Source organism: Cyprinus carpio, chromosome B6 (genome assembly GCF_018340385.1).
Source record: "Cyprinus carpio isolate SPL01 chromosome B6, ASM1834038v1, whole genome shotgun sequence".
Classification (NCBI taxonomy): Eukaryota; Metazoa; Chordata; class Actinopteri; order Cypriniformes; family Cyprinidae; genus Cyprinus; species Cyprinus carpio.
Genome location: NC_056602.1, coordinates 20,786,542 through 20,797,069, shown reverse-complemented (window position 1 = coordinate 20,797,069; position 10,528 = coordinate 20,786,542). Strand labels below are relative to the sequence as shown.

General features: G+C 37.3%; 1 protein-coding gene across 3 annotated transcripts; it reads right to left on the bottom strand.

Annotated features, from left to right (window-relative positions):
• Nucleotides 1-331: 331 nt before the first annotated feature.
• LOC109080781 (bridging integrator 2-like) lies at nucleotides 332-9,348 on the bottom strand. Of its 3 annotated transcripts, XM_042726152.1 has the most exons (13): nucleotides 9,187-9,347; nucleotides 8,911-9,082; nucleotides 8,254-8,334; nucleotides 7,339-7,393; nucleotides 6,347-6,441; nucleotides 6,165-6,260; nucleotides 4,948-5,055; nucleotides 4,777-4,862; nucleotides 4,570-4,645; nucleotides 2,551-2,633; nucleotides 1,098-1,674; nucleotides 911-1,009; nucleotides 332-668 (listed from the first exon to the last, which is right to left on the bottom strand). In XM_042726152.1, the coding sequence occupies exons 2-13, from the start codon at nucleotides 9,013-9,015 to the stop codon at nucleotides 555-557; spliced, it is 1,575 nt and encodes a 524-aa protein (XP_042582086.1). In that variant the 5' UTR covers nucleotides 9,016-9,082; nucleotides 9,187-9,347; the 3' UTR covers nucleotides 332-554. The 3 variants fall into 3 exon arrangements, with proteins under 3 accessions (XP_042582086.1, XP_018951339.2, XP_042582087.1); XM_019095794.2 differs by having other exon boundaries at nucleotides 8,911-9,348; XM_042726153.1 differs by having other exon boundaries at nucleotides 8,907-9,347.
• Nucleotides 9,349-10,528: the final 1,180 nt, after the last annotated feature.

Sequence of the window (10,528 nt, the reverse complement as noted above, 5' to 3'; positions counted from 1 at the left end):
TTGTAGAAAAACAATATGCTCTCTATACATTTAAGAAAGAAGTTTCACAGTAATACTCACACTTTTTTGGGTCCTGTAAACATTGTGAAATTCTTGGTTAGTCAATCTTAACACTGAGATATGTGAGAAACAACAGACATCAACATTACATGGTTAACAAACAAAGAAGAGACCATTGGAACAGCCACATAAAAGGTGTTTTAATACATAAACTATTTTTACTGATACACAATATGTGGGTACATTCATGATGATGAGTGGTGATGATACTGCTGAAATATTATTATTTTATTTGTTTGGTGATTATTATTATGTTTTATAGAAGTGGTGGAATATTATGACAGAACAAAGACTATGCAGCTGTCTGCAGTCTTAAGCCTGCATCAGGAAGTTGCAAAGACACCGTCTACTGGAAAAGTCAGAGTGTCTTTCATGTCTAGAGGAAAGGGCAGACGGAGTTCATATTACAACATCCAGTCATGAGGGCCTCAAACAGGAACTTAAGGGACCTCTGGTTCATATGCCATCCTGCGTCCCCCACTTCATGACATGTCTTAATCAGAGGTGATGCGCTGGATCATGGACTCCTCGACAATGCCCGAGAGAAGTGTTAGATCCTTGTACTGGATCCAGTCCTGCTCCTTCACGCCCCATACAGTGCCCTCCGGCTGCAATATAATATTTCCACAACATTACAAAAATGTTGATGAGCAATAAAATGCAAATGTAATGATATCTTAGAATGAACAATGAATTATTCATAAAAGTTAATAATAATAAAATAAATAATATCAACAAAAAGAAAAAAAAAAGGACAAGCCCTGTTATTAGCTGTGCAAGAAGCTCAAGTTAGAAAAACCCTTAAACTGCTGTGCCATACATCCTTATGTCTATTCTATATATAACTCACCTTTTCTTCTTCTTCATCGACAAATGTAAGGATCACATCTCCCTTTTCAAACAGTAGAAGCACACCTTCATCAGAGTCCTGATCCTGCAGAGCAACAGCCTGAAAAAAAAAATTCAAAACAAATACAAATGATTATCTACACAAATACAAATCAATGACTGTCTCAACACTCCCAAAGACACTGTACCTTATACAGGAAGCCAGGAGGATTTTCATAATCTATCTTTTGGACTTTTACATCTTCGCTGCATCCTGATGCATTTTGATCAGTCTCTCCTTCATCTTTCTTGGAGGTGCTGGATCTTCGAGGAGTTGGGACTGGTGCGGTTTTGTCTTGGACATCTGATAAGGGCTTATCCTCATTGTCTCCATCTGTAGATGCATGATGGGTTTCTTCTGATGCTGCTGCTGATTTAGTTTCCTCTTCTGACACTGAATCTTGATGTTCCTGGCCGTTCGCTTGCACAGACTCATCATTGGTAGTTTCTGATGTGTTTTCAGTGGCTCCCTCAGACCGAACCCCTTCACCCTCAGAACACAAAGACTGCCGATTGGGTGTGTTGGGTTCACTGTCAAAAGAGTTAAAAGACTCCGAGTCTGACATTTCAGACGCTGTGCTTCCTGTGCTCTTTGAGGGAGTGTCTGTGTGTGTGAGGGTGTTGGGCATGCTGAGCTTGCTCATGGCCGGATGATCAGGAGGGAAGGCGGTGTTACAGGGGATGGGGGCAGAGATCGTAACAGACTTTCTCTTCTTTGACTTCGAACTAGTCCCAAGAGGAAGAAAAACAAGGCACATAAAAAGTCATACAATGTCTTCCTGCTCACATGCAATATACAGTGGCCACAAAATGTATTTGAGCACTTAATCTACACTTACAATCAAGTGGTATCTCTAAACAAAGAAAATTCTATTCAATTAAATACACATTATTTCCCAAAGGGGAAATCTTTAATCATTTGATCTAACCAACTTGTGCCAGTGTAATTTTAAAGGATGTATGAAGTACACTAGCATTCAAAAGTTTGGGGTCAGTAAGATTTTAAGAAAGTTTTTAAGAAATCTCTTAGGCTTAAGAAGCTGTATTTATTTTATCAAAAACAGTAATACTGTGAAATGTTTTTACAATTTAAAATAACTGTTTTACTATTAACTATTTAAATGCTTTCAAATATAATTTATTCCTGTGATGGCAAAGCTAATATGCGGATTTGAGAAACATTCAAGAAACATTTATTATTATTATCATCATCATCATGTTAAAAAAAAACATTTTTTCAAGATTCTTTTAAAGTAAAAAACAAACAAACAAAAAAACAGCATTTATTTGAAACACAAATGTTTTATTACAATATAAACATCTTCCCTGTCCTTTTGATTAATTTAACATCTACATTTTTTTTCATTGATTTGGCGAGTAATCATAGATGTATGATATTCATCATGTTCCATTAAGCTGGGGACAACAAATTGTACAAATACTTTACTCACAAATATTTTGTGAAATGTTTTTCTGGAAAAGTGCTTTTGCTTTTATTTTATAGAATGTCATTTATACATTGTAAATATGGCTCAACAGGTTAAACTTTAAGGCCACTCTAGATCTTTATAGAAATGAATTATTTGCAAATACAGACATTACCTGTTAAGGCCTTTGATGATGAAGGGTTTGGTGGAGTGCTGATCTTCAAGATTCTTCATCATATTATAAATGTTATGATTCAACTGAAACATGATATTAAATTGTCACTCAGCAACAATGAACTTATTAAACATTAAACAATTTTACTTGAAAAGAAATCTTGTGAGTCACACTGACTTTTTAAAAGGGATAGTTCACCCAAAAATGAAAATTCTGTCATTAGTTACTCATACTCATGTTGTTCCAAACCTGTAAGACCTTCACTGCTCCCCAGGCGCCGCAGCATAAAATGGCTGGCCACTGCTCTGGGTGTGTGTGTGTTCACAGCTGTGTGTGTGCACTTTGGATGAGTTAAATGCAGAGCACAAATTCCAAGTATGGGTTACCATACTCGGCTGTATGTCACGTCACTTTCACTTTCCACTTTCTTTAATATAGACCATGCAGCTTCTGCATTAACAGCACCACACACGTGTCATGGTACTCTTGTGAACGTGAGGCGAAGACTGACACGGAAGAGAAGAAATTGTTGAATAAAGTTATTTCTGTTTTCTTTGCACACAAAAAGTATTCTTGTAGCTTCATATACTTAAGGTTGGACCACTGAAGTCACATGGACTATTTTAAGGATGTCGTTACTACCTTTCTGGGACTTGAACGTGGCAGTTTCATTGCTGTCTATCAAGGGTCAGAAAGCTCTCGGATTTCATCAAAAATATCTTCATTTGTGTTCCCAAGATGGACAAAGGTCTTATGGGTTTGGAATGACATGATGGTGAGTAATCAATGACAGGATTTTTATTTTTGGGTGAACTATCCCTTTAAAGGGGTCATATGATGCGATTTATATCTTTCCTTTCTCTTTGGAGTGTTACAAGCTCTTGGTGCATGAAGAAGATCTGTAAAGTTGAAGTAAAGTCTCAAATCCAAAGAGATATTCTTTATCAAAGTTAAGACTCTGCCACACCCCCATAAAATGGCTGATTCAAACACGCCCCCACATCTACATCAATATGTGGAAATATTTGCGTAATGCCACCCAAATGTTCACGCAAAGAAAGAAGGCGTGGTTTCAGTAACCACAGTAAGTGTTGAAGCAGCCATGTCAGGGAGATGCTGTGTGTATCTAGGTGAAAGCAAAAGCACTTCATTTGGCCTTCCGAAAGTAGATGCATATAGGAATCTTTAAGATTACTTACAACAGAACAGCAACGCACCGTGGATGACGGGATGAGGATGTAAGAGGATGAAATTCTGACTTTGCGGCGACAATCTGGCACTTCTGAATCAGCTACTGTAAGTATCTTTTATTATTAAAGTATTTGCTATTGACTGTTCTAATGTGGAGTTTTGCACGATGTGTGAGTGAGTGAGTGAGTGAGTGAGTGAGTGAGAGAGAGAGAGAGAGAGAGAGAGGGAGAGAGAAAGAGACACATAGTGGAGTCAGCTTTCTTAACCGTCCATGGCTTGTGTTCTGCAAACACATACGAGCTTCATCACTGTGTCTGTCACACGACTCTGTTCCCCTTTCAGGCTTGAACTGATGGTAAAACTAAGGACATTACTAACTGTCTTTACATTTATTTTAAAAGATGAAGCTTGCGATTATGGAAAGGGGCGTTACATTTCCAACAAGTGGTTGCGATGTTCGGCCAATCACAATGCACTGGGTCAGTTGGCCAATCAGAGCAGACTGCGCTTGTCAGAAGGAAGGACTTTGTAGAAAACGACGCGTTTGAGAGAAGCGGGCCATAGAGGACCTACAATAATGTACAGTATTTGAAAAATAATGTGGTTTTTTTTAACATTAAAGCATGTCAACATATTCTGTTACACCAAATACACAAAATAATGATCTTAAAAAAAGCATCATATGACCCCTTTTAGTTTAATGAGTTAATGTAATTTCTAAAACCCTGCTAGTTAAATGGCTCAAGGATTAAGAGCACAACATGCATGTGAATGTCCATCTTAGAAGTATACAGTAACAACTCACAAACACAAATGTTACAGTCTTACCGTACTCATTTCCTTGTAGAAGACATCACGTAGGTTTGAGATGTTCTGGAACATGGTGACGTAACAGCTTATACGGCTGAAAGCAGGAAGAGAACGTAGCCAAAAGAAGTTACATTATCATCTGTACCACCACAGCACCTCAGTGACAGGAAGGAATTTGCATTTATCTCCTTTAAGTTTCATTTTTGTTAATAAAGCTGTATTAACCTTTGATAAAGAACAGGCAGCTCTTCTCTCAACTCCTTGTTAATGTCTTCAAATACCTCCTGTGCTTTATTGAACTCCTCCTCAGCCTGAAAAGAAACATACAATTTAGTTGAACTATAACCATAAACAATTATAAAATGGGATATTTAAAATGATCAAATGTGAGCTGGCCTTTGATATTTTGGCATCATCTCTCTTCTTGGAGTTCTGCAGTGCCTCCAGATGATGTCGAGCTGAATCGTAGTCAACCAGCTTCCTTCCTCGTTTTGCCACTCTTTCCTGCAAGATCACAATATTAGAAAAAAAATTAAAGCTACAGTAACTTTTTAAGAATTGATTTTCAAGTTCTATGTAAAAACCACATGATCAAAACCATGATATACATCAAAGTTCCAAGGTGTTATCACTGTAAATTAAAGCTGTAACTAATGAATATATATAACTATTATTAAGTATCTTCAGTATTCAAATGCAACTAACACCTAACTTGGCAATGTTAAAAATACTCCTTAAAGGGATACTCCATCCCAAAATGAAAATTTTGTCATTATTCACTTACCTCCATGTCGTTCCAAACCCATAAAAGTTTTGTTTGTCCTCGGAACACAATTTAAGATATTTTGGATGAAAACAGGGAGGCTTGAGACTGTCCCATAGACTGCCAAATAAATAAGTATGAAAAGCATCGTCAAGTCCATCTGCCATCAGTGAATACACATAAAAAAAAACATATCCTTGTGGCGCGGCTGACACAGAAGAGCGTAAGCTGCCTGCGTACAGCTCAGATTTGCCAAAATGGCTCTACGCTGATTTGGTGAGACACAGAGGAGAGGAATTGTTGAATAAAGTCGTTATTTTTGTTTTCTTTGTGTACAAAAAGTATTCTCGTCGCTTCATAACGTTACGTTTCAAAAACTTTCTTTCAGAGGCCGTACCCTTATCCAAGCATTTCATTTACATCTTCAAACAATTAAAAATACATCAGACTAGTCACATTGTATCAGACGTTCCGGTTAGCTGTGCTTAGATACTTCATAGAAGTAAATCACTGATGGCAGATGGACTATTCTGATGATGCTTTTCATACTTTCCTGGACCTTGACACTGTTATTTATTTGCCAGTCTATGGGACAGTCTCAAGCCTCCCGGTTCTCATCCAAAATATCTTAAATTGTGTTCCGAAGACGAATGAAGCTTTTATGGGATTGGAACGACATGGGGGTAAGGTATTAATGACCAAATTTTCATTTTGGGATGGAGTAACCCTTTAAAAACTAACCCTGACAACTTTGCAAAAGCACACTGAAGAGACCTAGACTATAGATAGTGAATAAATAATTGCAGTCATTTTAGACTATCCAGGTCCATAATGAGGCAATTTTACGAACTTTCACATCTTGGAACTGTCCGGTATAATTCTCCATCGTTCGAACAACTTGATCGCTCAGCTTTTCCTCATAGTCATTCCACAGGAGATCCTCACTCTGCAATATGAAGCCAGATAGATGAGGAAAACAAGGAGAGTAGAGAGATTTTTACTATGAAATATCACAAAAAAGGCCTAGCTTACCTCCATTATAACAGTCAGGTCTTCTACACCAAGCCAGTCTGGTTCATAGATATCTTTAAGAGTCTGTGACAGGCGTTTGGATGATTCATGCATCACTAAGAAACAAGGAGTGTACAAAACAACATGTGACAAATTCTTTTTAAACTGTTACACAATTTGGCAGTAGTCCCAAAGCTCTGTATCTGTCCATGACAAGTCATTACAAGTTACAGAGATAAGACTGTATTAGCAAGAAATGATGAAATCCACCCATGAGTATCTGAAGTATTCATCAAGCACTGAAAAACATACATAATTTGATGGAAATTTATTAGATTCATAATTATATTCAATGTACAGTCCAGATAAACATTTTTTTTATCTTCATATACATTCTCTGAAAACGAAACCTATATGGTTTAGTATAAGGAGGAAAAATGCATTTGTATAGTAGCTTAAAATAGATAGCAAAAATCTGAGATTTAGCATAAATTCCTTTTAGAACACCTGGGGGCTAAAAACACAAGCAGTGACTTGATGGTTTCCACCAAAACTATGCATCTGGTTTAAGCAAGAAGACCACAAACATCTTGAGTCTTCCTTAATCTCTTCTTCATATTTTCATAAGCCTCTGCAAACTGACATCTGGCCAATTCAAGTGGGAGTGTCAACTATTCTTGTAGACATTTACACAATAAGCATTTTCCCTTCCATTAATAAGAGACATTCACTTCCCAAATGTTGAATCAGAGAAACACAACCAGGACTATTTTTGTCCACTTGTCTTCTCATGCTCAGAACGAGACACTCACTTTTACACTTACCCAGCAGCCTACAGGCTAACCACAATGACACCTTAGCACAATTAGCAAGCAATTAGGCTATAAATTGTGCTATTCTCTAAATCCTTCTTGAAGCAAATATCAAGATTCAATCAGTAACTGTCAATTTAAAGAAATGTATTATTAAAATAAAATAAATGACTGTACTTGATCATTTGAGTGTGACAGTACCTTTAACAGCATTGTAGTAAGATTTAACATCCTTATAGAGTCTGATGCCATCTGCCTGGAAAAAAAAAATATTGTGTTGTCTAAAGGCAAAAGGTTTGAATATCATTATTTTAAATATTTGCATTTTTTAAATAAGTGCATTTTTAAATGTGTATTAAAGACCTTAACAGGCAGCTTTTGGGAAATGGAAAATTTTCTGAATCAAAAAAGAAAATGTGCAGGTGTTAAGGAAATTACTTCCTTTACATGTTTAAGTACTTTCGAAAGCCATAGATATTGCTAATGAGAGTCTTTAAAGCTGTTGTAGGTTGTTTTATTTTTAATCTAAAAACATTCAATATTTTGAAAAAAGTTTTTTTATTTATGATTAAAAGAAGAAATGTATTAAATCATTGTGTTAACTTGCTTGTATCTATAGAGTGTAAAACTATCTACCATCATTGAACAAATACAATATATGTTCAGTGGTATGATGCATCCAGGACATGGAATAGGATGGAAAGATGATAAGTGAGAAACTAGGTCAACACTAGTCTAATATGATTAAGTTTGTTAGTGTTCATATTGAAATGTGGTACTAATACTAAACTAAAATAGCATTTTAAAAGGGCTTCCTGGGCTGGCTGACAGTACAAACGGTACAGAAAAGAGGCAGAAAATGTCAGTCTCTGCTACTGTACAGCAAGTCAGATATTGACATGTTCTTAAGGTGGAGTTTCCTGTGCTACTTTCAATGACGATTCTGTCCATGTTCATACAACACCACTCTTCCAATGCAGTCCCTTTAAAAAACAGCAGTGTCCAATATTGAGTTGACAGTCTGTGACTTGCTTGAGGTAACAAAATCTATTGTAACCTACAGCCAATGTGTGGGTGCATGCTTATCGTTCTCTCAGACATGTACTGTTGAAGTACCTGCTGTTTGTTCAAGTTGGCAGAGCACTCCTCAAACTGCTCATCTCTTGTCTCCATTGTTTTCCCCAGCTTCTGCAGGACCTACAAACAACACAATCACACTGAGAAGACCCACTCTACTGGTCAATCATTTCAGACAAGAACTGCCAGACATGATATCAGGCAGAGGAACAAAAGTTGTCATTGTATATGGCCACTGAAATACGACTCGCCAAGCAGTTCCACATCAGTTCTTGAAATATCAGTTGCAGCGATTGGTGCTTGCGATGAGGAAATATCAGAAATGTTCAAAGGAAGTGTTTAGCAAACATAAAAGTTCCAAAATGTAAGAAATGTGGTGTTTTAACACTAAAGTGTGCAGTCTTCTATATAGTAAACTCTAGAAGAGGAGGTGAGCCTAGGGAGGAAGTGATTGAGGGCAGGAAGTGGTAGTCTTTGTGTTCACACAATTTCATTTGAAACAGCTATAGCAACTGACACAATATTTACATATCTTGTGAACATTTGTACCAGTTTTCCGTAGGCCTCTAAACATTTTGGAGCAAATACGTTGGATTCCCACACATAAAATACACACCCCAGGACAGCATGACATGAGAGCGAAGGTCCTGAGCTCCCAAAAAACAAAAAAACGACAACAAAAAAACACCCACCTACCTTCTCTTGTGCTCGGTTCATTGATTTCTGAAAGCGTTTGGCCAGGATGCCAGCTCCCGCGCCAATGTTGCCCCCAATGTTGGCACCTTGTTTTCCCTCAGCCATCTTCACTTCTGATCAGCTGGCACACAAGCGATCCTTCTCTCTGCTGTCTCAGAGCTTCCTTCTATAACTGACGGTTCATGGCATGGGCGGAGTGAGCAGCGTGAGTGGGTGTGAAAGCACAGCCTGGTAGTTAGTTTGTTGCGTATATTAGTTTTAAACACTGAAACTTACGGGACCTCGCGTCACGGCGGTACACTAACCGATTGTGCAACATTCCACCGTCTTGCTCCAACGTGTCTGGTATATTGTCATCGACGTGCGACGGCATCATCAAGAACTCAACTAGTCATCAGTGTTTCCTAATAAACGTGACGGTTACATTTGGATAAATTCATGTCAAACTAAAAACCTCTGCACAGAGAGTGGTTCTATGTCTGCTGGACACTTTTAATGGGTTTTATCACAAATAAATATAAACAACATAAAACCCTGCATTAATTGAGTATACCGCTGATATAGGCTAGTCTATAACCTTGTCAGTTTGGAGCGGCTTTCTGCCAATGGGTTATTTATTTATTTATTTAGTGGGAAAATAGAGTGTTAATGACTAAACAGAATTCGGAAGAGCATACTAGAATACTAGGCTACTATTATTTTTTCTACCATATAAATTTGTAGCAGTTAAGTGAGTAAAATTTAAGCCTAGGCTATATAGCAACTTTCACAGACAAGGAGTCGTCACAAAGTGGTTTACAGTAAAAAATAACATCAAAACAAATTAAATACCAGCTGTACAAATACCACAAAATTCAATAACAGCCAAACCATGTTGTTAATTAAAAACTTGTCCAAAAAGATGTATTTTTAAGTATTTAAAAAAAAAAAGAAAAAAAAAAACATTCTACAGAACACGTCGTTTTCAATGTTAAAGGAAGTAAGTTCCAGAGCCTTAGAGCCACAACACAAAAAGCACGGTCTACTTTTGTCTTAAGACGTACATGTTCCAGGAATAATTTAATGGTCTAGGCCAAAAGACCGGCTAGGGGAGTGTGCATGTAATAGATTCTGGTCTGGATATAAATGGGTGCCTGACCATGCAGAGCTCTATAAGCAATAACCAAAATTTTAAAATGCACTCTAAAATCAATAGGAAGCCAATGAAGGGCTTTAAGAATGAGAGTAATGTGGTACCTCCGGCTGGTCCTATAGTCAAAAGCCTTGCAGCCAGCCACATTCTGTACAACTTGTAATTGATCCATGGTAGATTTGTTCTAACAGTGTACAGAACATTGAGAGGAGAAGAGATAAAGGCATGAACTAGCATCTCCAGCTCTCTCTCTCTCTCTCTCTCTCTCTCTCTCTCTTTTTTTTTTTTTTTGAAACAGTTTTTGTAATATTTGAAATGTTACAGTGTTGTGAATGACGTTATTGAACTACAGACTTTGTTAAAACATAAAGATTTGTCAAAAATGACACCCAAATTTCTTATGTCACTGCGGTCAGAGGATGATAGACCCCTAATAACCTGCCTAATCTTAGGGGTAGTGTTGTCAGAGGCAATAATCATCGGCTC

What these genes read in the sequence shown, in the direction of transcription:
- LOC109080781 (XM_019095794.2), bottom strand. Translation starts at nt 9,015, where the DNA reads ATGGCTGAGGGAAAACAAGGTGCCAACATTGGGGGCAACATTGGCGCG. An exon ending in TGAACCGAGCACAAGAGAAG is followed by an intron (nt 8,335 to 8,910) that starts GTAGGTGGGTGT and finishes TGTTGTTTGTAG; the next exon opens with GTCCTGCAGAAGCTGGGGAA. An exon ending in ATCATCAAAGGCCTTAACAG is followed by an intron (nt 1,675 to 2,550) that starts GTAATGTCTGTA and finishes TCTTGGGACTAG; the next exon opens with TTCGAAGTCAAAGAAGAGAA.